Source organism: Notolepis coatsorum (assembly GCF_963971535.1).
Source record: "Notolepis coatsorum genome assembly, chromosome: 2".
Classification (NCBI taxonomy): Eukaryota; Metazoa; Chordata; class Actinopteri; order Aulopiformes; family Paralepididae; genus Notolepis; species Notolepis coatsorum.
The window spans coordinates 62,078,820-62,105,737 of record NC_140166.1 but is presented as its reverse complement, the minus strand read 5'-3'; the positions used below and the strand labels follow the sequence as shown (position 1 = coordinate 62,105,737).

The window sequence follows — 26,918 nt, the reverse complement described above, 5'->3', positions numbered from 1 at the left end:
AATAGGGCGAAGAAAACGTTTTTTTCCTATAGGGCAAAGAAAACTTTTTAATTTGTTTTACTTACTTTCTATAGAAGCATCTAAGAATGAAGTTCTATGGAAAGTAGGTCTGCATTCCCTTAACAATTGTGTGTATTGAGCCGTACTGTATTGTACCCATTCTGCATCTGGTAATAACATTTTCAATCAATCATTCCAATAATACACAGTTGGATGTGTTAGTTGGTTGGATGCACTTCAAGCTGCTTCCACATGAGGCAACTTCTCTCAATCATTCCAATAATACACAGTTGGATGTGTTAGTTGGTTGGATGCACTTCCGATCTGCTTCCACATGGAGGCAAATTGTCTTTTTTGTAGTTGTGGGAACTACTTTTTCTGGCGGATGGTTTTTTCAATAAATCTTCGATTAATGTGTGTTTATTGTATAGAAATAAGGTTGGATGAATGTGGCAGTTGTATAAAAGCTTTACACCACTTGCAGTCGTGATTTGTGAACAATAAACCATGCCTAGGGGGGTCTAACGACCACCCCTAGGCATGGTTTATTGTTCACAAACCACTCCTGCGCGTGATGTAATGCTTAAATAAAAAACTCTAGGCCTACTTTTATTTAATTTTCCATTATTTGTTATAATATATTTTTTTAATTAAATTATAATGTAAAATATAATATTGTAAGGAAGGGGCAGGGCTTGATACGTTTAAAAAAAATTTACCTGTTCCTTCTCGAACACTTATTGTATGGAAATAGTCTTTGACTATTTACCTTTTTGTTTTTTAAACTTGTTTTATGTTTCTATGTTCGAGACAAATAAAAATCAAATCAAATCAAATCAAATCACAGAGGAGGAATATAACTGCACACAGCAAAAGCGTCTCTCGTTACTGTTGCCTTGTTACCAAGCTAACAACCAAATAACGTTATAGTGGATGTTGTTAATAATGAGTTGGTTAACAACCGCGTGAAACAGTATTCAGTAACAATATCTCACCCTTGAAGGGAACATGGGAGCACTGACATTGATCTAGGACTTATAGGAACCCAAGGAGGACAATACACTACCTGAAGCATACTGCACCTTGTGACACTGTGAATACTGGAATATATATTTCATTTAGTTAGATTTAAATTATAATTATATTGACCAAATTGTTTACACTGCTTCCCCCATGCTCAGTATATTTTTACTGTATTTATTTCTGTATATTTTATTTCATTTAATTTTATTCTATTTTACTCTACTCGTATCCTAGGCAACTTGATTTGATTTGTGTTATTATTCTAATTTGTGACCTGTCCTGTCTAAATGTTTAAATGTTGAGCGATTTGCAGTGTCAAATTTCCCACGGGATAATAAAAGTATTTCTATTCTATTCTATAATTGAAATAGTATTTTACATTGGCAGTGGAGGATTAACTCCAATCCAATATCAAGGGTGATATGCAGTGGCCACCGATCACACCCCTGCTTAGTATCTAAGGTATTCAATAGAGTGTTTAACCATTAGTTGATTAAATTGGCCCTATAGCGCACAGTAGGAGAAAAGGGAGAGACAAGAAGATAGATACCAGTTTCCTCTCTGTGTGTTCAGTAGAAAGCTATCCGGCTGCACGTTAGCCTAGCTTAGCACAATGAATGGAAGCGGACAGTGATGGGTAGCCTAGGCATTGTCCAACTAACACCTCTCCCCCGAAGGCTAACCGTCCCTGTCCGCTTCCATTCATTGTGCTAAGCTAGGCTACCATGCAGCCACATATAGCTTTCTACTGAACGCACAAAGAGAAGAAACTGGTATCTTCTACTGTTATATTTATCTTCTCTACTAACCTCCTGTGGTGTGGCAGTGAAAGGGTTAAAGGTCACGTCATTATACTTACGTCCTCCGACTCGAAGACGTGGCAGATCATCTTGTACTGCTTCTTGGCCTCCGGCGCTCCCGGCGTGCTCTCGATGCAGTCCTGGGAGGCCGTGCGCGGCACGCGGCGCCGCGCCATCAGCACCACGATGTTCCCAATGTCCGCGATGTAGGAGATGGTGCGCAGCGCGTTGTCCATCATCGTCTCCTGCGAGCAAAGCAAACAAACTGTCCGTGAGTCTGCCTCAGGGCAGCTCTGGCTGCAATTGTAGCTTACCACCACCGGTATGACTGTGTATGAACGAATAATGAACTCTGTAAGCGCTCTGGGGTCTCTGGGGTGTCACGAAGAGCGCTATATAAAATCAATCCATTATTATTATTATTATTATTATTATTATTATTATTATTATTATTATTATTATTATTATTATTATTATTATTATTATTATTATTATTATTATTATTATTATTATTATTATTATTATTATTATTATTATTATTATTATTATTATTATTATTATTATTAAACTACTTTTACCTACTTTTCAAAAAAAAAAATCTCACTTTTTCTGTATTTTGCTCCCATCCCAATTTAGTCGTTATGCCAATTCCCTTCCTGGTCGTTGCGCGCATTGCCCCACTGTCGGCCTGGGGAGGGTGTAGAGCTATCACATGCCTCCTCCGATACATGTGGAGTCAGCCGGCCGCTTCTTTTCACCTGAAAGCGAGGAGTCTCACTGGGGGAACGTAACGCGTGCGGAGGTTCGCGCTATTTCCCCAAGATTCCCTCCCTGCTGAACAGGCGCCCGACCGACCAGTAGGAGTCGCTGTTTTGCAACGACCAGGACACATACCCCCACTAACACTGGCAATTGTGTTCATAGGGACGACTGACCAAGCCGGGGGTACCGCTGGATTCGAACCCAGAGTCTCTACGCTACCCAGCCGACCTACAGAGGTGGTTGATGGTTAACACACAACAAGTTCATTCTCTCAGACAGTGCATTGATAGAGAAAAAACATGTTAATTTAGGTTGTTTTCTGGTGTACTGATTCATAGGAAACTAGACCCGATGTTGTCGGGAAACTTGGATGCGGGCGGCGTTATGCAGATACAATGTACAGGTGGTGGAGGAAACAATAGACTGACCATGGTTGTCAGAGAGTGGTCGTTTTAAGTAGACTTATACCTAAATGTATACATTCATAAAGACACATGGCCCAACCCCAAGTTCCCTCCCCCTCAAATGTATATATTCTCTTTTAGAAATGCTGTCTGTAAATAAACAGCACTGTATATTTGTATATCTTGTATGTCATAAATGTCTGGATGTAACAGTACTGTATATCTCTGTATGTCGTGTATGTCATAAATGTTATGAATTGAAAATGGGGGACCCTGATGTAAACAAGACGAAAGTCTTTCTCTGGTCCGCATTAGGGATGGGCATTTTTAAGACAAATCCAGATCAATTGATCGCATGCTATACTCAAGTGATCGTGTATTACTCGTAAAGGGGGGGGGGAAAAATCAGATTTTTAGTGTAGTCTTTAGTAGTGTAGTATTTAGTAGTGTAGTCTTTAGTACTGTAGTCTTTAGTAGTGTATAGTCTTTAGTAAACAGCGACTCCTACTGGTCGGTCGGGGCGCCTGTTCAGCAGGGAGGGGATCTGGGCCCTGTTTCTTGTACCTGGATAACTGAGTTAGCCGGATAACTTTAACTGGATAACTGAGTTAGCCGGACTTTCCGGTTCCCTGTACGTGGATTTTCCAAATCACCATGACAACAGATCCAAAAGTTTGAGCCTGGTCGAAAGCAGAGTTTAAGTTCAAGTTAGCCTGACCCATCGCCACGCCCCCGCAAAGAAGTGACAGCCCGTTTCCTGAAACTATTCCCACAGTCTACGATCTGCATTATACCATTCTGAATTACGTTTTTGTGCTCCATTCTTCCAGAGGGGGCTTTTGAAATGTAAAATAGACCCAAAATGCTGATACTAAATTCACTTTGTCCTAAATAATGCACGTTATATATACCGTGGCGACGGTGGCGCTCGCTCGTGCGATGTACACATTATGTGGTTATTTTAATTGTAACTGGGATTAAGATGTCTGATGAGATGCGCTGTTTGACGGATTTGAGAAATTGAATGAGCCGTTGACGTCACATTAATGAATGAGGATAAAGAGATAAACTTCATTCAAAACAAAGGATATTCTAAACACGGGTCTCTCGTTCATTAATGTATAAACAATGAATTTATCCCATCTGGCACAGTGGTGCAGCGGTAGTGCTCAAGCCTGCCAACCCAGCGACCGGGGTTCAAAACCCGGTGTTTCCAATATGATTTTTTTGAATATAATATTAATGATTATACGCCAAAGTAGCCTGGTTTTAAGTTAAAATATTATAAATCTACATGCATTGAGGATGTCATTCTTTATATAGCTCTCAACGTGCACCGAATTGAATTATTCCTATATTGCAAAAAGAAGGAGACGACTAGGGTCTCGAACCCCGGTCGTCTGTGTGAAAGTCAAAAGAACAACCCGTTAGACCACATTGGAGATAAGTTAAAGATTGACTATACATCAATCAATGGGTAAGAGAGCCGTATCGTAATTCTGTATAACAGTTAACTAATTATTTTCGCTAGCAAGATCTCATTTGATTATTCAATCCAGCAGGCAAGTTTAAAGAAATATAATCTGATTGATTGAGGTAATGAGGGACTTAAAATTAGCCTATAGATAACTTAACTTGTCGGCGAGGCGATTGAGCCGTATTGCAATCTGTCAATAAAGTCTTAAATCAATTAATCAATCAATGCCGTTAGAGAATCAGGATCTCTGCCATCGATACGTGCTGGCTTTTCACCTAAAGCGGCCGCGCGCATTTAGCCTGAGTCGCAAGTCTGGCTTGAGTTAACGAGACTGAATCCACCTTCGTGGAACAGGAAAATCCCGGCTTCAAACATCGGGTTAACTGAAGCTGGATAATGACATCTTGATCGACTTAGTTGAACCACGTACAAGAAACAGGGCCCTGGGGGAGATAGCGTGAACCTCCGTACACGTTACGTTCCCCCAGTGAGACTCCTCGCTGTCAGGTGAAAAGAAGCGGCTGGCTGACTCCACATGTATCGGAGGAGGCATGTGGTAGCTCTACACACCCTCCGCAGGCCGACAGTGGGGCAGTGCGCGCAACGACCAGGAAGGGAATTGGCATAACGGCTAAATTGGGATGGGTGAAAAATACAGAACTAGCCAGTGAGTTAGTGAGTTAGTGTCTTTTGTTTTGCCCCCGTTGCTCCCATGACTGTTGTTTCCTCTGTGAACCAATGCTTTTAGAACTGCACAATAACGGCTTGTTAAAACTCAAACTCTGTTCCTCTGAAGACTGCCAGCACCAGTACCGGGCAGAGAGACTGCCAGCACCAGTACCGGGCAGAGAGACTGCCAGCACCAGTACCGGGCAGAGAGACTGCCAGCACCAGTACCGGGCAGAGAGACTGCCAGCACCAGTACCGGGCAGAGAGACTGCCAGCACCAGTACCGAGCAGAGAGACTGCCAGCACCAGTACCGAGCAGAGCAGAGAGACTGCCAGCACCAGTACAGAGCAGAGAGACTGCCAGCACCAGTACCGGGCAGAGAGACTGCCAGCACCAGTACCGGGCAGAGAGACTGCCAGCACCAGTACCGAGCAGAGAGACTGCCAGCACCAGTACCGAGCAGATCAGAGAGACTGCCAGCACCAGTACCGAGCAGAGCAGAGAGACTGCATCGTTTCTGCCAGGTTGCTGCCCGCACGCCCACGCACGCACGCACACACACACACACACACACACACACACACACACACACACACACACACACACACACACACACACACACACACACACACACACACACACACACACACACACACACACGCACACGCACACACACACACACGCACACGCGCACACACTCACACTATTGCACAGCTAGCAGCTCACAGTGAAAGACTGGATCTGAATCACGTATTGAATACCTATTATGGGTTATCGCCTATATCACATTGAATCCCTCCCACCCACTACACACGGACTTTGCTGAAAGAAGGATCACCGCACCACTGAGCACAGGGTGACAGTACAGCCCGGCGAAATCTTCCTGGACACTTTTACTCTTATTACTGTACATTTTACTGTATATTTCTGTATATTTGTGGCTGAATAGTTTAATATTTAATATTTTAGAATGTATATACATACCAGAATGTATATCCCGGACCGTATTTTATGCTTTATTCTATTTTATTCTAATTTTTTGTGTGTGTGTGTGTGTGTGTGTGTCTGTGTGTATGGTGTGTGCGTGCGTGTGCGTGCATGTGTGCTTGCACGTGTGCGGGTAAGCAAGTGAGTCTGTGTGTGTATGTCCGCGTGCGCGCGCGTGTGTGTGTGTGTGTGCGCGTGCGCCTGCACATGTAGGTGTGTACAGACACTCACCTGTGAGTCTGCATTGAGGACTTTGATCCTCTGAGTGGAGATGAACAGGTCCACCTCGGTCAGGGTGTGAGCGTCTCCTTCTGGGCTCTGCAGGGACACACACAGACAGTAGGGGGCGCTCTGTCAAAATACTCACAAAAACCCACTATCAACCTAGTCTGCCCGGCAGCGGTCGAGAACCTGTTTCTGCACGATGTCTGCATGAGATGTGATTAAAGGAACACGCCAACATTTGGGGAAATTAGCTTACCGTCTTCTCCAGAGAGAGACCAGAAGATGGATACCAGTTTCCTCTCTGTGTGCGTTCAGTAGAAACCTATCTGGCTGCATGTTAGCCTAGCTTAGCACAATGAATGGAAGCGGACATGGCCAGTTACCACCGGCCGGACCACTATAAAGTGTTGAAGCACAAACCATCGGGAGAGGTGTTAGTTGGACAATGCCTATAGGCTACCCGTCACCGTCCGCTTCCATTCATTGTGCTAAGCTAGGCTAGGCTAGGCTAACATGCAGCCTAGATGGCTTTCTACTGAACGCACACAGAGAGGAAACTGGTATCTATCTTCTTGTCTCTCTCTGGAGAAGACGGTAAGCTCATTTCCAAAAACGTTGGCGTTCCTTAGATGGCCTCTGAAATCACTGTCAGGGAGGGAACGAGGGACGCAACCGTTGTGATTGGAGGATCGAGAAAAGAGGGCGGGGCATGAGATAGGCATGCGGTCTCGGGGGGAGCGAGAGGGTGAGACAGAAGTGATGGAGAGAGAGAGAGAGCTGTCCGGGCCGCGTCTATTCGAAAGGCAACCGGTTTATGCTTCCGCGTTCGCGTTTTTTGCGCTCTGATTGGCCACTGCTGTTTCCGGTCGCACCAATCGTGTGACGCCTGTTTCTTTCACCGGTTAAGCTTATAGGCGGCGACTCTTTCGAAGTTGGTTAAGGTTAGAGTTTGTCTTAGAGCAGGGCGATAGAACACCAGCCCTGATTCCAAACTCTAACCTTAACCAACTTCGAAAGAGTCGCCTATAAGCTTAACCGTTGATAAACTAGGCGTTAGGTAGCTTGCCGCTGGTCGAGGCGGAAATGGGCGCGTCACGCGATTGGGCGCACATGTCACGTGACCAGAAACGTCAGTGGCCAATCAGATTCGCCAAAACGCATAAACCGGTTGCCTTTCGAATAGACGCGTCCGGGCCGCGTGACAACAGAGCCAGTTCACCACCGGTCGTGGAGACAGTGTTTTAAAATGTTTTTATTTAACCTTTATTTAACCAATAAAAAAAATCTCTTTTACAAGAACGTCCTGGCCAAGATAGGCAGCAGCAGCACAGTTACAATTCCACATTTACAGACGAAAACAATTAAAAAAAAAAAAAACGTACCCATAGCAATTAAAACAAAAACAAGGACAATTCACAGAACCCTTTAAAGTCAGTCAAAACATCTGCAGCCAGATGTGCAGGATTCCATAATCGCTTAGAAGTTTTTTATTTTTTTATTTTTTAAAGCAACCAGTGAGACCAGCTCCATGCAAGTTCAGGTGGTTTTGTAGCTGATTCCAGGTGGAGGGAGCTGCATATCTGCAGGTATCCCAGAGAACAGGGCAGCACGGTTGGTACTGGGCTGCTCACTAAGGTCTAATGTGAGCCGTATACATGCCCACCTCTCTTGGCTTAACGTTGAAAATAGATTGTCTTTTAATATACTTGTGCTGTTCAAGTTGGTCATGAGCAGTAAAACTCCTGTTTTTATACACAATCAGATTGTTTTTAGTAATACTGTGCACGAGCATTACACTAGAGGTTCCAGTAGTTGGTCCTAAAACCAACACTTTAAGGAGATCTTTTATTTTTAGGGCATTAACTCTTTGGAATAACCTGCCTCAAAACCTCTGCTGCATTTACAGTAGATTTAGCTATCTTAATTGTTACAGTAGTTTCATTATGCATTGTGTGTACTGACTTTTAATTATTTTGTTTTTGCAATAATAATTGTTTTTGTATGTTTTTTTGTGTGTGGACCCCAGGAAGACTAGCTGGTTGCTACGTATGGCACCAGCTAATGGGGATCGCTAATCAAATCAAATCAAATCAAATATCTGAACGCCCTTTTCCCCCAGTTCAATACGGACCCGAGGGGGACAGTTGGTACAAAATAAGCCCCGGGAACGAAGACCATAACTGGAGAATGTACATATGTAGGTAAGTTGGCAGCAGTCCAAGGACAGCCTTATAAATAAGGATAATGTCAGTGGTTGAGTCTGCTGCGGACAGTGTGTGCTGCTGGCTCTGCTGCGGCCAACAGGCTTATATAGTACTAACCCCTCCCAGCAGTCGTCACGCCAGGCAGGGCACGACACGCACCGCGTCACAGGCAGGGGCGGGGCTAGGGGGTGGCTACTTGGGCTCAAGCCCCGAATGTTTTCTGAAAAGCCCTGAATCTATTTTCAAACAAAAAAAATAATAATAATTATTATAATTTTTTTTTTTTTTTTTTTTTTTTTTTGACAATTCATCATTGTTACATGAAAATATGTTTGCACCAGATTTAGCAGAAGCTCATTTCCATTTGTGGTCTATCCAGCTGCTAACTGTATTTGAGTGAGTTAAGTCTTGGTGTTATGGTAGACTCAGACCTAAGCTTTAAATCACAATCAACAAGTCGACAAAAACATAATTCTTCCACCTTAGAAACATAGCTAAAGTACGGCCATTTATAAATCAAAAGGACGCTGAAAACCAGATCCATGCCTTTATCTTAAGCCGACTCGACTACTGTAATGCACTCCTTACCGGCCTCCCGAAAAAATACGATGATAACTATTTTATTGCAATGCACTATTGCATTATTTTATTCTATTTTACTAACTATTTTATTGCACTGCACTATTTTACTTTGTATCAGTGATAATCAAACCGTAAACAAAGACGCATATTAACACTTTCAAGGTGGTGGTATAAGTAAAAAATTGTGGTGTCGAAGTAAAAAAAATAAAAAAATAACTATCTGGGCTAAGCCCCGGATCTCCTACAATCCTAAATCCGCCCCTGGTCACAGGGCTTGCGCACATCTCCCACTAATCACTGCGCTCCGAGGACTAATCTAATCATGTCTGATTTTGCTTAATTAACAAACGCCTGATGAATTTTTTAAACGAGATGGTGTTACTGTAAATAGTTCTTCATACACAGACACATCCCCCCCCCCCACGGCTGTAATGAAATTCAATGCAATCAATTTGGGGGGCAATTTGTTTGAAGATGTGCCTAATATAGTAATTACACTCGTTAGGGTATATAATAGGCAGCCTATCTTTTGTTTAGATGAAGCCAGTGTATTTGTATTTGTATTTATTGGTTTAAAATACAGAGACAGTGCATATTAAGAAACATTTGACTGTAAATATGCCAGTTTAGCCAAGTTGGCTAATTTTCAACTGTAGTCTCTGGGGCAGGTGACATGAGCACAACAATAATTAAAACATAGTACAATAATTAAAACACAGTAGGAATCAATATAGGTTGCAATACACTAAAATACATACAAATAAATACATTAAAATACAACCCCTCAGTTAAAAAACATAGTACAATAATTAAAACACAGTAGTGAAGCTGTAACTTAGCTGATAGAAATGTAGCTTATATTGGTGTTCTCTGCTCCTAGAGGCAGTCCAGCAGCTCCCAGTGATACCGATAACGATGATTGCTAGGTTTGAGTGAGTTTTCCCTTACCTTCGCGTGGGCTATTTCTGGGAGTGTTGCATTTATTTATTTTGCATTTATTTTACATTTTAATTTTTTTGGCTTTATGGTGTTCTTGTTTTGTTCTTGACTTATTGTGATGTTTCTTCTTGACCTGTTTAAAGAAGACGTGTCGTCCGGCCCCATGGGGACATTAACGTGTGTTGTCGGGCCTTACAGATACATTTGATTTGATTTGATTTGATTTGATTTGATTCCATGGCACAGCCTTGTTCATTGTCAGAAACAAATAAATAAAAAAACAGCAATTACATTTACAGAGTGACAATTATTTCTTCAATGAATGAACGATCCTTGCCTTTATATAGAGTGCTTTTCTAGATACTCAAAGCGCTTCACCATAATAGGGTGGAAATTGCCAAACGGCAAAAGATGAGGTGACACCTGGTATCTATCTTCTTCTCTCTCTCTCTGGACTGTAAGCTAATTTCCCAAAATGTTGGTGTGTTCCTTTAACTACATAAAGCATGACTACGGCGGCTGTCAGTGGTGTATTCCTTCATCTCACACCGACACCACAACTCGTTACCTGGAAATAGGTTGTCATCTACTGGTAAGAGAGGGTCTTACCAGTCGTCAAAAGACCCTCGTGGCACAGTGTCCTCCTAGGCTGGTAAAGACCCTCGCGGCACAGTGTCCTCCTAGGCTGGTAAAGACCCTCGTGGCACAGTGTCCTCCTAGGCTGGTAAAGACCCTCGTGGCACAGTGTCCTCCTAGGCTGGTAAAGACCCTCGTGGCACAGTGTCCTCCTAGGCTGGTAAAGACCCTCGTGGCACAGTGTCCTCCTAGGCTGGTAAAGACCCTCGCGGCACAGTGTCCTCCTAGGCTGGTAAAGACCCTCGTGGCACAGTGTCCTCCTAGGCTGGTAAAGACCCTCGTGGCACAGTGTCCTCCTAGGCTGGTAAAGACCCTCGTGGCACAGTGTCCCCCTAGGCTGGTAAAGACCCTCGTGGCACAGTGTCCTCCTAGGCTGGTAAAGACCCTCGTGGCACAGTGTCCTCCTAGGCTGGTAAAGACCCTCGTGGCACAGTGTCCTCCTAGGCTGGTAAAGACCCTCGTGGCACAGTGTCCCCCTAGGCTGGTAAAGACCCTCGTGGCACAGTGTCCTCCTAGGCTGGTAAAGACCCTCGTGGCACAGTGTCCTCCTAGGCTGGTAAAGACCCTCGTGGCACAGTGTCCTCCTAGGCTGGTAAAGACCCTCGTGGCACAGTGTCCTCCTAGGCTGGTAAAGACCCTCGTGGCACAGTGTCCCCCTAGGCTGGTAAAGACCCTCGTGGCACAGTGTCCCCCTAGGCTGGTAAAGACCCTCGTGGCACAGTGTCCCCCTAGGCTGGTAAAGACCCTCGTGGCACAGTGTCCTCCTAGGCTGGTAAAGACCCTCACGGCACAGTGTCCCCCTAGGCTGGTAAAGACCCTCGTGGCACAGTGTCCCCCTAGGCTGGTAAAGACCCTCACGGCACAGTGTCCCCCTAGGCTGGTAAAGACCCTCGTGGCACAGTGTCCCCCTAGGCTGGTAAAGACCCTCGTGGCACAGTGTCCTCCTAGGCTGGTAAAGACCCTCACGGCACAGTGTCCCCCTAGGCTGGTAAAGACCCTCGTGGCACAGTGTCCCCCTAGGCTGGTAAAGACCCTCGTGGCACAGTGTCCCCCTAGGCTGGTAAAGACCCTCGTGGCACAGTGTCCCCCTAGGCTGGTAAAGACCCTCACGGCACAGTGTCCCCCTAGGCTGGTAAAGACCCTCGTGGCACAGTGTCCTCCTAGGCTGGTAAAGACCCTCGTGGCACAGTGTCCCCCTAGGCTGGTAAAGACCCTCGTGGCACAGTGTCCCCCTAGGCTGGTAAAGACCCTCACGGCACAGTGTCCCTCTAGGCTGGTAAAGACCCTCGTGGCACAGTGTCCCCCTAGGCTGGTAAAGACCCTCGTGGCACAGTGTCCTCCTAGGCTGGTAAAGACCCTCACGGCACAGTGTCCCCCTAGGCTGGTAAAGACCCTCACGGCACAGTGTCCCCCTAGGCTGGTAAAGACCCTCGTGGCACAGTGTCCCCCTAGGCTGGTAAAGACCCTCGTGGCACAGTGTCCTCCTAGGCTGGTAAAGACCCTCGTGGCACAGTGTCCCCCTAGGCTGGTAAAGACCCTCGTGGCACAGTGTCCTTCTAGGCTGGTAAAGACCCTCGTGGCACAGTGTCCTCCTAGGCTGGTAAAGACCCTCGTGGCACAGTGTCCTCCTAGGCTGGTAAAGACCCTCGTGGCACAGTGTCCTCCTAGGCTGGTAAAGACCCTTGTGGCACAGTGTCCTCCTAGGCTGGTAAAGACCCTCGTGGCACAGTGTCCTCCTAGGCTGGTAAAGACCCTCGTGGCACAGTGTCCTCCTAGGCTGGTAAAGACCCTCGTGGCACAGTGTCCTCCTAAGCTGGACAAGATATGCCTCCTAAAGTGTGTAAACGTAAGTACAGGAAGTACCGGCTACAGCAGGGGTGGCCAACCCGCGGCTCGCGAGCCGCATGCGGCTCTTTGCCCGTCAATGTGCGGCTCTTCCATCCATAAAAAAAAAAAAAAAAAAAATCTTATGTTAACGTTATGGTTAACTGAGTTTTATAGTGAAAAGAGCAGCTTTATTGGTCAAGATTGAAGGCTCTATATTGCAGGAAATTGCACGTACAGGTTCATTAAATTCAAAAATAATCTGTCGTGGAGGGGGTCGTGCGTGACCCCCTCCAAACCACCCCTTGCCTGCCCAAAAAAAAAAAAAATTTTTTTTAAAAATATAAAAAAAAAACAAAAAAAGGGGGCCCATATGGGCTAAGCCCCGGATCTCCTACAATCCTAAATCCGCCCCTGCTTTTAACCCTGTGAGGCCCAAATAAAAAAGACATTAGCAACTTCAGAGGCCAGAGGGTGAGACCTATAAACACATGAAGGGTGCCGTGACTGAAAAAAAAGGTTGAGAAACGCTGGTATATGGTGTGGCTCTTTGTGGTACCACAGTAATTTGTGTGGCTCTTAGTCTCTGACTGGTTGGCCACCCCTGGGCTACAGGCTTTCCGGTTTCGACAAAACAACTATTAGAAACGTATGAAGTGCACAATATTTCCTCGTTTAAGCCACTGCAACGGCTTTGCCTGAAGAATTTACTACATGACCGGGACAACGTTCTATAGCTCGTTTGCCGACAGGATTCGGGAAAGGTTTGGTCCGTTCGGAGGCAGCTTCCAGAGGAAGTACATACATCGGAAATTCTACCCCATAGACACTTTCGGCCGTAGTGCTTTACCAGGCTTTATCTCACGGAGGAGATACAACTGGGAACGAGGTTAGTGTCCTCCTGACAAACAACACTTGTCATCTAACGCAGCGTATCTCCAGCGGTTTCTTGTCAAGTTGACACACCGATAGGCCAGGGAACCTCCAGGGTGCCACGTCTGAGCTGCCTGTGTTGTTGTTACTGTAGCTGTGATTTAGTCCCCAGGTCGGGGGATAACAGAGAGAGTAGAATCTATGATCACAATAGTCACTCTATTCAAGGCCATCCACAACCTCGCCCCTCCATTACCTGTCCGACCTCCTCCACATCAACATTCCCACCCGGTCCCTCAGGTCTGCCTCCTCCATCAACCTGACCGTCCCCCCCCCAGCCCGTCTGTCCACCACGGGGTCAAGAGCCTTCAGCCGCTCTGCCCCTCGCCTCTGGAACTCCCCCCCCCCCCCCCCCCCCCCCCCCCCCGACATCAGGAACATTGACTCCATCATCCAATTTAAAACCCACCTCAAAACCCACCTGTTTAGGCAGGCGTATGTCTGATTTAATTTTTTGTCTGATTTAATTTTTTAACGGATTGTGATTGTAAATGAACTGTTTTTAAATTGTTGTACGGCGACCTTGAGTGCCTTGAATGGCGCCTTATAAATAAAATGCATTATTATTATTATTATTATTATTATTATTATTATTATTATTATTATTATTATTATTATTATTATTATTATTATTATTATTATTATTATTATTATTATTATTATTATTATTATTATTATTATTATTATTATTATTATTATTATTATTATTATTATTATTATTATTATTATCACTCTTGTACATTCTCTCTCCCCTGCAGGTCCCTAGACCCCACTGTGGTCTAACGAACATACCTCTTCAAAAAAGCCTTCTCTTAGTTTGAACCTTTTTATACATGCCTTGTTTTTTCTGTTTTTATGCCTTTTTTTTTTTTTTTTTTGTAAGCTCCCTGAGATTTGGTTTCCAAATGTAGAGTGCACTAATAATTGAATTATTATTATTATTATTATTATTATTATTATTATTATTATTATTATTATTATTATTATTATTATATTATTATTATTATTATTATTATTATTATTAACAAGGCGTTACAGTCACGGTCCGACTGGACCCGAGGAGAATATATGAATACCATGGGAGAGCTGACTTGTGTGCCTTGGGGGTCGGGGAGGGCATCTGTCTGTCTGTCTGTCTGTCTGTCTGTCTGTCTGTCTGTCTGTCTGTCTGTCTGTCTGTCTGTCTGTCTGTCTGTCTGTCTGTCTGTCTGTCTGTCTGTCTGTCTGTCTGTCTGTCTGTCTGTCTGTCTGTCTGTCTGTCTGTCTGTCTGTCTGTCTATGGTATGACACCCCTCAGTAAAATAGTCTCTCTCCCCCCCCCTCCCCCTCTCACTCTCTCTTGCTCTCTCCCTCTCCCCCCCCCTCTCCCTCTCTCCCCCTCCTCCCCCTCTCCCCTCTCTCTCTCTCTCTTCTCTCCCCCCCCCTCTCTCTCTCTCTCTCTCTCTCCCCCCCTCTCTCCCCCTCTCTCCCTCTCTCCCCCCCTCTCTCCCCCCTCTCTCCCCCCTCTCTCCCCCCCCCCCCTCTCTCTCCCCCCTCATCTCTCTCTCTCTCTCCTCTCTCTCCTCTCTCTCTCTCTCCTCTCTCTCTCTCTCTCTCTCTCTCTCTCTCTCTCTCTCTCTCTCTCTCTCTCTCTCTCTCTCTCTCTCTCTCTCTCACTCTCTCTCTCTCTCTCTCTCTCTCTCTCTCTCTCTCTCTCTCTCTCTCTCTGTGGTAGTGTGACAGACCTCCATGTTGACCTACACACAGACCTCACAACCGCCCTCTCAGTGTTCGGCTCAGGGCTACATGTGAGGTCCTCCCTCGTATAGGATAATGGAGTCCATAGAAAATATCCTAATCCAATGAAAATAACTGCAAGCATATTCAATAGATATTGATCTGTCCTTGTGATGCGTACACAGTGTTATTGATCAGCTCACAATACAGGCTTGATTTCTGACTGAGGGGGGGGGATAAACCCTTTTTCACTCAGTCAGCACAGTGTGTAATTGAGCCGTCTCAAGCGCCGCCCTCTTTCCTTGATCCTCCAATCGCGTAGGAGTCCCTCTGGGAAGCAACGGTTGTGACGGGAGGATCGAGAAAAGAGGGCAGGCTTGAGATAGGTTCAAGTGGTGCGATGTGAAAACTCACGTCTTCCGTGTGTTTTTATGCTGGTTCGCATGGATTTTCTGACCTTGTTGTTTATAGACTGTTTCAGTAAAATATTTTATGTGTTGCTGGGAAACAGCTGAGAATAAAGTCTAATTCCTGTCGCAGTGCAGTGTTTGCTCATATCAGCAGCTGAGAATAAAGTGTACTTCTGTCGCAGTGCAGTGTTTGCTCATATCAGCAGCTGAGAATAAAGTGTACTTCCTGTCGCAGTGCAGTGTTTGCTCATATCAAGCAGCTGAGAATAAAGTGTACTTCCTGTCGCAGTGTCAGCGTTTGCTCATATCAGCAGCTGAGAATAAAGTGTACTTCCTGTCGCAGTGCAGCGTTTGCTCATATCAGCAGCTGAGAATAAAGTGTACTTCCTGTCGCAGTGCAGTGTTTGCTCATATCAGCAGCTGAGAATAAGTGTACTTCCTGTCGCAGTGCAGTGTTTGCTCATATCAGCAGCTGAGAATAAAGTGTACTTCCTGTCGCAGTGCAGTGTTTGCTCATATCAGCAGCTGAGAATAAAGTGTACTTCCTGTCGCAGTGCAGTGTTTGCTCATATCAGCAGCTGAGAATAAAGTGTACTTCCTGTCGCAGTGCAGTGTTTGCTCATATCAGACACAGCAGCTGACATTTTAGAATGCTGGGTTACATTTGTTTTTGTGTCAAGTTGAAATCATCTATGTAAGTTCTCAGACTTCTAACCTCGTCTAAAGTCTCTCTCTCTCAATCAATCAATCAATCAATCAAATTTATTTATAAAGCACATTTCACATGACGCGTGTCAACCAAAGTGCTGTACAGAGGGTAAATACATAAATACATAAGATACATATAGACAACAATCACACTCCGTTTTATGGGGAGGGCACACAGGCAAACACATAGAAAAACAGGGCATGAGTCAGTGAACGGGAAAGGCTAGTAGGTAGAAGTGGGTTTTGAGCCTCGATTTGAAGGCATCTATCGAGGGGGCGAGCCTAATGGAGGTGGGGATGCTGTTCCACAGTTCAGGGGCTGCGACAGCAAAGGCACGGCCCCCCCTGAGCTTGAGGTTAGACCTCCGGACTGTCAGGAGCCTCTGATCGGCTGACCTGAGGGACCTGGTGTTGGAATAGGGGGATAGGAGGTCTGAGATGTAGGAGGGTGTGTGACCATTAAGGGCTTTAAAACAAATAGGAGAACCTTAAAATCTATCCTGTAGCGTACTGGGAGCCAATGAAGGAGGCAAGGACAGGGGTGATGTGGTCTCTCTTGCGGGTTCCGGTCAACAGTCTGGCAGCAGCGTTTTGTACCAGTTGTAAGCGGGACAGGAAGACTGGTTAATGCCTATATAGAGGGAGTTGCAGTAGTCTAATCTAGATGAAATGAAGGCGTGAATGACTCTCTGAAGGTCTGCAGGGGAGAGAAGGGCTTTGAGTTTGGCAATGGTGCGTAGTTGGAAAAAACATGCCTTTACCACTGAGTTTACTTGTCTGTCAAATTTAAATTGTGGATCAAAAATGACACCTAGGTTCTTGACATACGGCTTGACCAGGGAGGACAGGTTGCCAAGGCTGTTGGTAAGGGTGGTGACAGCGTCTGGGGGACCAAAGAGGATTATTTCGGATTTGTTTTGATTTAATTGTAGAGAGTTTTGTGCCATCCAACATTTAACATCATCCAGGCAGGATATGAGACTGTTAAGTAGAGACTGGTTGTTGGGTTTCAGGGAAACATAAAGCTGTGTGTCGTCAGCATAACAGTGAAAAGAGATGTTGTGCTTCTGAATGATTGGACCAAGGGGTAGCATGTAAAGGGAGAACAGGATCGGGCCAAGGATGGACCCTTGTGGGACCCCACAGGAGAGGGAGGTTGAGGGGGAGGAGCAGTTGGCGATGTTGACAGCAAAGCTTCTATTTGTGAGATAGGAGGAAAACCATGCTAATGCAGTGTCACTGACACCAACCCCATGTTGGAGACGATCTAATAAAATGGTGTGATCAACAGTGTCGAAGGCTGCACTGAGGTCAAGCAGCATTAAAATAGAGCAGTCACGGTTGTCAGCGGCGAGGAGTAGGTCATTTGACACTTTAAGGAGGGCTGATTCTGTGCTATGGCCAGTCCTGAACCCTGACTGAAATGTCTCCAGGATGCTGTTCTGGTGCAGGTAGGGAGACAATTGGCACAGAACAACCTTTTCAAGTATTTTTGACAGAAAAGGAAGCTTGGAAATGGGCCTGTAATTACTGTGCAGGGTGGGGTCAAGGTTTGGTTTTTTCAATAGGGGCTGGACTACTGCATGTTTAAAGCAGGATGGAACAGTACCAGTTGCCAGGGAGCTGTTAATAATGGAGAGGATGCTGGGACCGGTTGTGTGAAAAACCTGTTTCAGGAGAGCAGTGGGAACAGTGTCAAGGGGGCAGGTTGCAGGTTTCATAGAGGAAACTATCTCTGTGAGGGTGAGTAGACTGATGGGCTGAAAGCAGGTCAGTGTAGATGAGCAGACCAGAGGGACAGCTACATCTCTCTCTCTCTCTCTCTCTCTCTCTCTCTCTCTCTCTCTCTCTCTCTCTCTCACCAGATTATTCCATAGGATTATCACCCTCCATCAGTGCTGTGGCTGTCACTCTAATGTAGAGCATGACCTCTGGTGCAGTGTGCTACCACAATGTAGCATGTATTATTATTATTATTATTATTATTATTATTATTACTACTATTATTATTATTATTATTATTGATTGAATTCTGCCAGTATTATTATTGATTGATGCGATTATTAGTACGTTACACTCTATTTTTATTATTATTACTATCATCACTATTTCTATGGTTATCTTCTCTGCCTCCACCTCCCCTGCCCCTCCCCCATGTCGCTATGTCACCTGAATTTCCCCCAATAAGGGGATTAATCAATAAAGGAACACATGACTGGACAACAGGACCCTGTGCTGCTTCATATACAGCATCTGAACTGGAGCGATGGTGGTAGAGGTTAGCAGCGTGACAGTGATGGTGGTAGAGGTTAGCAGCGTGACAGTGATGGTGGTAGAGGTTAGCAGCGTGACAGTGATGGTGGTAGAGGTTAGCAGCCTGACAGTGATGGTGGTCGAGGTTAGCAGCGTGACAGTGATGGTGGTAGAGGTTAGCAGCGTGACAGTGATGGTGGTAGAGGTTAGCAGCCTGACAGCGATGGTGGTAGAGGTTAGCAGCGTGACAGTGATGGTGGTAGAGGTTAGCAGCCTGACAGTGATGGTGGTAGAGGTTAGCAGCCTGACAGTGATGGTGGTCGAGGTTAGCAGCCTGACAGTGATGGTGGTCGAGGTTAGCAGCCTGACAGTGATGGTGGTAGAGGTTAGCAGCGTGACAGTGATGGTGGTCGAGGTTAGCAGCCTGACAGTGATGGTGGTAGAGGTTAGCAGCCTGACAGTGATGGTGGTCGAGGTTAGCAGCCTGACAGTGATGGTGGTAGAGGTTAGCAGCGTGACAGTGATGGTGGTCGAGGTTAGCAGCGTGACAGTGATGGTGGTAGAGGTTAGCAGCCTGACAGTGATGGTGGTCGAGGTTAGCAGCGTGACAGTGATGGTGGTCGAGGTTAGCAGCGTGACAGTGATGGTGGTCGAGGTTAGCAGTGTGACAGTGATGGTGGTCGAGGTTAGCAGCCTGACAGTGATGGCGGTCGAGGTTAGCAGTCTGACAGTGATGGTGGTAGAGGTTAAGTTTCAAGTTTCAAGTTTCTTTAATAGTTGTCATACAGAAGTACAGAATACTTTTATACAAAATGCTTCTTACTGTTGCGCTCCAGAGACTGTGCAAGACAAGATAAGTATGAAATAAAATAACATAGTAAAATTAGAAGTAAAAAAATGAGGTCACAGTGTTCAGTTTAGACATATGTACAATGTTCGATGCAGAATAGACGTAGTTACCATACAATATACAATACTGTGCAGTGTACTAATATACAATACTATACAGTGCAAGGCAGAAATGGAGAAATGGGACGAGGTGCAATTTAGGTACAATTCACAGTAGGTGTACGAGTTGTAGTGCAAATCCTTTATCAATAAATATAAAGTGTAAGTGTGTTTGTGTGATCTAAAGTGTGGAGAGTGGGTGCTGCAGTGTGTTGTTTGTTTGAGTGAGTGTGTGCGTGTGGGTGTGTGTGCTGTGTGCATTTGATGGTTGTTGCATAGTGATTATTGTTCGTTTAGCAATTATTGTTCGTTTAGCAGCCTGATGGCCTGGGGATAGAAGCTTCTTCTGAGTCTTTCTGTGCTCGCCTTAAGACTCCGGTATCGCTTGCCTGACCGCAGCAGTTCAAAGAGGCAGTTGTTCGGGTGGCTCGAGTCCTTAATAATTATCTTAGCCTTCCCCTTGCACCGCTTGTTGTAAATGTTCTGGAGGGTGGGAAGCCCCCCTCCAATTGTGCGTTCGGCTGAACGTGTCACTCTTTGTAGTCTGCTACGGTCTTGTGCAGTGCTATTCCCAAACCAGGAGGTGATGTTGCCGGTCAGGATGCTCTCTATTGTACATGAGTAGAAGTTCCTAAGGATCTTCTGACTGACTTGGAACTTCCTTAGGCGCCTGAGGAAGTAGAGGCGTTGTCGTGCCTTCTTCACAACACTGTCAATGTGTGTGGTCCATGTCAAGTCCTCGGATATGTGGGCTCCGAGGTACTTGAAACTGTTCACTCTCTCAACCGGTGCCCCGTCGATGCTGAGGGGGCTGTAGACCTTGACCCCCGACCTCCTGAAGTCCACAATCATCTCTTTTGTTTTGCTGACGTTCAGGGAGAGGCAGTTCTCCTGACACCACTGTGACAGGTTCTCTACCTCTTCCAGGTAGGCCCTTTCGTCGTTGGCAGAGATCAGGCCCACCACTACTGTGTCATCAGCAAATTTGATGATGGTGTTGTTGTTCCGCTGTGCTACGCAGTCATGTGTGTACAGGGAGTAGAGGAGGGGGCTCAGAACACAGCCCTGGGGGGCCCCTATGTTGAGCGTGATGGATGAGGAGGTGCAGTTGCCGGCTCTTACCACCTGGGGTCTGCCCGTCAGGAAGTCCAAGACCCACTGGCAGAGGTCATAGTTCAAGCCCAGGTCCCTGAGCTTGGCTATGAGTTTGGAGGGGACTATGGTATTGAATGCTGAGCTGTAGTCGATGAACAGCATTCTCACATAGTTCCCCTGCCTCTTAGCAGCGTGACAGTGATGGTGGTAGAGGTTAGAAGCGTGACAGTGATGGTGGTAGAGGTTAGCAGCGTGACAGTGATGGTGGTAGAGGTTAGCAGCGTGACAGTGATGGTGGTCGAGGTTAGCAGCCTGACAGTGATGGCGGTCGAGGTTAGCAGCGTGACAGTGATGGTGGTCGAGGTTAGCAGCGTGACAGTGATGGTGGTCGAGGTTAGCAGCGTGACAGTGATGGTGGTAAAGGTTAGCAGCGTGACAGTGATGGTGGTAGAGGTTAGCAGCCTGACAGTGATGGTGGTAGAGGTTAGCAGCCTGACAGTGATGGTGGTCGAGGTTAGCAGCGTGACAGTGATGGTGGTCGAGGTTAGCAGCGTGACAGTGATGGTGGTCGAGGTTAGCAGCGTGACAGTGATGGTGGTAGAGGTTAGCAGCCTGACAGTGATGGTGGTCGAGGTTAGCAGCGTGACAGTGATGGTGGTAGAGGTTAGCAGCGTGACAGTGATGGTGGTAGAGGTTAGCAGCGTGACAGTGATGGTGGTAGAGGTTAGCAGCGTGACAGTGATGGTGGTCGAGGTTAGCAGCCTGACAATGATGGTGGTAGAGGTTAGCAGCGTGACAGTGATGGTGGTCGAGGTTAGAAGCGTGACAGTGATGGTGGTAGAGGTTAGCAGCGTGACAGTGATGGTGGTAGAGGTTAGCAGCGTGACAGTGATGGTGGTCGAGGTTAGCAGCCTGACAGTGATGGTGGTAGAGGTTAGCAGCCTGACAGTGATGGTGGTAGAGGTTAGCAGCCTGACAGTGATGGTGGTCGAGGTTAGCAGCGTGACAGTGATGGTGGTAGAGGTTAGCAGCGTGACAGTGATGGTGGTCGAGGTTAGCAGCGTGACAGTGATGGTGGTAGAGGTTAGCAGCGTGACAGGAGCTGGGTTAACAGGTTGGAGAGCACTAACAGGTTGGTGGACGTTTTTTTTGTGCGTTTTCATTTAATTTTTTTATTTTTTTTTAGTTCGTAAATTTTTGTGTTTTTTTTTTCGTTCGTTTTTTTGCGTTTTTTTTGCGTTTTTTTTTTTAGTTCGTTAATTTTTTTGCGTTCTTTTTTTGCGTTTTCGTTTTAGTTCGTTCGTTTTTTTGCGTTTTTGTTTTAGTTCGTTCGTTTTTTTGCGTTAGTTTTTTTGCGTTTTCATTTTAGTTAGTTCATTTTTTTGCTTTCTTTTTTTGCGTTTTCGTTTAAGTTCGTTCTTTTTTTTGCGTTTTCGTTTTAGTTCTTTCGTTTTTTTGCGTTTTTGTTTTAGTTCGTTCCTTTTTTTGCGTTAGTTCTTTTGCGTTTTAGTTCGTTCATTTTTTTTTTCATTTTTTTTTTTGCGTTTTCGTTTTAGTTCGTTTTTTTGCGTTTTTGTTTTAGTTCGTTAGTTTTTTTGCGTTCGTTTTTTTGCGTTTTCAGGTTGGGCGAGCGGAGCACTAACAGGTTGGAGGAGCACTGTTAGCACTGGTAAATTTAGATGGTGGTAGAGGTTAGCAGCGTGACAGTGATGGTGGTCGAGGTTAGCAGCGTGACAGTGATGGTGGTAGAGGTTAGCAGCCTGACAGTGATGGTGGTCAAGGTTAGCAGCGTGACAGTGATGGTGGTAGAGGTTAGCAGCGTGACAGTGATGGTGGTAGAGGTTAGCAGCGTGACAGTGATGGTGGTAGAGGTTAGCAGCGTGACAGTGATGGTGGTAGAGGTTAGCAGCGTGACAGTGATGGTGGTAGAGGTTAGCAGCGTGACAGTGATGGTGGTCGAGGTTAGCAGCGTGACAGTGATGGCGGTCGAGGTTAGCAGCGTGACAGTGATGGTGGTAGAGGTTAGCAGCGTGACAGTGATGGTGGTCGAGGTTAGCAGCGTGACAGTGATGGTGGTCGAGGTTAGCAGCGTGACAGTGATGGTGGTCGAGGTTAGCAGCGTGACAGTGATGGTGGTAGAGGTTAGCAGCGTGACAGTGATGGTGGTCGAGGTTAGCAGCGTGACAGTGATGGTGGTAGAGGTTAGCAGCGTGACAGTGATGGTGGTCGAGGTTAGCAGCGTGACAGTGATGGTGGTCGAGGTTAGCAGCGTGACAGTGATGGCGATCGAGGTTAGCAGCGTGACAGTGATGGTGGTAGAGGTTAGCAGCGTGACAGTGATGGTGGTCGAGGTTAGCAGCGTGACAGTGATGGTGGTCGAGGTTAGCAGCGTGACAGTGATGGTGGTCGAGGTTAGCAGCGTGACAGGAGCTGGGTTAACAGGTTGGAGAGCACTAACAAGTTGGTGGATGGGTTTTTTTGCGTTTTTTTTGCGTTTTTTTTTTAGTTCGTTCGTTTTTTTGCGTTATTTTTTTTGCGTTTTCATTTTAGTTAGTTAATTTTTTTGCGTTTTCGTTTAAGTTCGTTCTTTTTTTTGCGTTTTCGTTTTAGTTCTTTAGTTTTTTTGCGTTTTTGTTTTAGTTCGTTCGTTTTTTTGCGTTAGTTCTTTTGCGTTTTAGTTCGTTCATTTTTTTTTTCAGTTTCTTTTTTGCGTTTTCGTTTTAGTTCGTTTTTTTGCGTTTTTGTTTTAGTTCGTTAGTTTTTTTGCGTTCGTTTTTTTGCGTTTTCAGGTTGGGGGAGCGGAGCACTAACAGGTGGGGGAGCACTAACAGGTTGGGGAGCACTAACAGGTTGGAGGAGCACTAACAGGTTGGGGGAGCACTAACAGGTTGCAGGGGTGTAAAAAGTACCCAGAAATTATACTTAAGTGAAAGTATAGGTACCGTCTCAAAATCTGACTCAAGTAAAAGTCAAAGTATCTGGCTAAAAACACACTTGAGTAAAAGTAAAAAAGTCCTACTTTTAAATGTACTTAAGTACTAAAAAGTAAAAGTACATTTCTTTTTTGAAAGGGATAGACCAGGGGTCTCAAACTCATTCCATCGTGGGCCAAGTTTTCATTTTAACTATACATTGCACCAGGTGAGTTAGTTGAAGAGGTGAGCCAATTAGTGAAATCATCAGCTGGTGTTTAGGCAAGGCTGGAATGAAACCAAGCAGACACTCGGCCCACAATGGAATGTGTTCTGCGATAGACAATGCTGAAATGAAAGAACAGAGGACAATTGTTTTGCATTAAAATTATTTAACACTATGATCGCCGGGAACGAGTTTTCACGTCATTCCGAGCCATGCTCATTCTGCCGAAGACGCCGTAACTCGTCTTTGATGTCAATATTTCAAAAATCTGTCATCGAAATCATATTTCCTTTCCGGAGCCCTGAGACACACTGCTGATCTCCTCTCAACTCTCTAGCGGTTCAAGAGCGCCATCTGGTGGCCGATCGGCAGATCGCCAACCGGATATTAACCTTTGAACCGGTAGTACTCATCCAAATGTGGTCCGGCCACTCGCTATAGCTCCCGCGACTCCATCTTGAAACACTGGATAATAGATCGCTCGCCCTAACTCAATAAACAACGTTATTTGGACGTATATACTATTATACAACCTGGAAATGGATCGGGCATTTCTACATCCCATAATAGAAAAAAATCTGTTCCACGCTCATCTGCCAGCGGCGCGAGGAAGCCACGGTAAGATTCAGCGTTATTTTCTAACGTATTCTATACTAACTGATCTGATGAACATATGACCCACTCTGGATGAATCATCTAACGCTGCCCACGGAATTATAAACGATCCCCCGCCCATCCGGTCATCATCAGATGATGCGTAGAAACGTCTAGAACCACGTCCAGTTGAAACTTTTTATCTCGCACAGATTCCTACCAAACTGTATTTGATCATCAATATAATGCATTTAGGGCTATAAATCACGTTCTGAAGAAAGCTGCAGAAAACGATAAAAACATACTTATACTTTAGACCATATTTTAGTATGAATATGTGAATGAAAAAGTTTAACGTTGCTACACCCTGAACAATACATATAGGACATTGAATGGGCCATAATAATGGCAATGTAGCAATAGAATTTAAAAAGTTATAGCCCTGCAAAGAAGGGGAACTTCTCCATAGACAAATAGAGCTGGCGAGGGATGGTAAATTATGAATTTAACCCATGGCGATTAAAGTGTTAATGCACTTCTCCATTGAAGGTAAACTAACATGGACGGCATTCACATCACAGCATGAATAATATCACAATATTAAAAACAGAATGGTGTATCCTGAATAATATCACAATATTAACCACAGCATACTGGATTATCCTGAATAATATCACAATATTAAAGACAGAATACTGGAGTACCCTGAATAATATCACAATATTAACCACAGCATAATGCGGATCTGACTGTCTATTCTTCTGATAGCAGGTGTTTAATCAAAGATCCCGGCTTGCTAGTGTTGCACAAGGACCAATCAGCATGGGTATGGGCGGGTTCATTTTCCATTGATGGGGATTTGATTGGCTGTTTACCTGCGGTCGCAGGATTAATAACATTAACGTTAGTTCGGCCAGATAAACAATTAAAATATACTAATTAAAATGGTTGGACCTGTGAGATTTGTACTTTGTACTTTGTAGGTCTGCATTTTAAATGTAAGGAGTAAAAAGTATGTTTTTCTTCTCTGAAATGTAATGGAGTAAAAGTACAAAGTATACAAACCTAATAATACTCGAGTAAAGTACAAATCCCCCAAAACAGTACTTAAGTATTGTAACGAAGTACAATTACTCAAGTACTTTACACCCCTGACAGGTTGGAGGAGCACTGTTAGCACTGGTAAATTTAGATGGTGGTAGAGGTTAGCAGCCTGACAGTGATGGTGGTAGAGGTTAGCAGCGTGACAGTGATGGTGGTCGAGGTTAGCAGCGTGACAGTGATGGTGGTCGAGGTTAGAAGCCTGACAGTGATGGTGGTAGAGGTTAGCAGCGTGACAGTGATGGTGGTAGAGGTTAGCAGCGTGACAGTGATGGTGGTCGAGGTTAGAAGCCTGACAGTGATGGCGGTAGAGGTTAGCAGCGTGACAGTGATGGTGGTAGAGGTTAGCAGCGTGACAGTGATGGTGGTAGAGGTTAGCAGCCTGACAGTGATGGTGGTAGAGGTTAGCAGCGTGACAGTGATGGTGGTAGAGGTTAGCAGCGTGACAGTGATGGTGGTAGAGGTTAGCAGCGTGACAGTGATGGTGGTCGAGGTTAGAAGCCTGACAGTGATGTGGGCGAGGAATGCAGAGACAAGTGCCAACAGCCCCATCATCCCTGTGAAAAGCTCTCCAGCTCCGTCTGTCCGCCGGGCTCTCCGGCTGCCCTGATGGACCGCCCCGTGCCAAACACATAAGTTACAGCACTGATGTTCATTAACATCTAATATGGAGCAATAATGGACTTTAATTAAAAAGGAACTTGAGCACCTCACGATAACTATCCCAGCTCCAGTTATTAAACAGTGTTATGATCTTCCGCAGCGCGGGGTTCTTAGGACAGAGCTCTCTCACCTCATTTGTTATCTTGACTACTACTCCTGCGAGGCGTCCTCTGAAACCCATCCAACAATCAGCCAGAGAGAGACGTTTCTTACTAAGCGTCTAATAGATTTCATTTATATAGCACACTTTAAACTTTCAGTGAGCTCGCAAGGGTGCTTCACAGCAGAAGGAAAATAAAATTAAAGATCAAATAAAAGGTTTAAAACATGAAAACATTAAAATGAATAAAATAAAAACATAGGAATAAAAAAAGTTTATATATATATTTTTTTTATGAATAACAAACAAATTTAAACATAGGGGCAGATAAAAAAAAAAAAAAACAGGCCCTATTGGTATTGGAAGGCAGAGTAAAATAAATGGGTTGTCCTTGAAGGCAGCAAGGGAGACTGAGGCCTTGATGGACCCCGGCAGCTGATGCCACAGGCGGGCACGGTGCCCCCTGGTCGACAGCCTGGCGCGTCTGTAAGAGCTTGATGTGGACGTACGGAATATGAAAAGCAAACAGAGGAACGACAGTGGAATGAGGCCTGCTGATTAACCCTTTCACTGCCACGCTACAGAAGGTTAACCCTTTACTATCACTCTGTGATAGTGTTTTGTTTGTTGTGATGTTTTCTTGTGAGTATGTTTGTGGTTTTGTATTTTTTTTATTTTACATTTTTTGTGTGTGTTTGTATTTTTAATGTTTGGACCCCAGGAAGA

General features: G+C 45.2%; 1 protein-coding gene across 1 annotated transcript in view; it reads right to left on the bottom strand.

The window, feature by feature from the left end:
• apba2b (amyloid beta (A4) precursor protein-binding, family A, member 2b) overlaps window positions 1-26,918 on the bottom strand; it is a gene marked incomplete at both ends in the record, with an annotated part of 110,469 nt that overhangs the window by 17,043 nt on the left and 66,508 nt on the right. Inside the window, 2 exons of the mRNA XM_084308183.1 lie at window positions 1,883-2,068; window positions 6,355-6,441. Coding sequence (XP_084164309.1) covers window positions 1,883-2,068; window positions 6,355-6,441 — 273 coding nt within the window. The remainder of the gene's footprint in view (window positions 1-1,882; window positions 2,069-6,354; window positions 6,442-26,918) is intronic.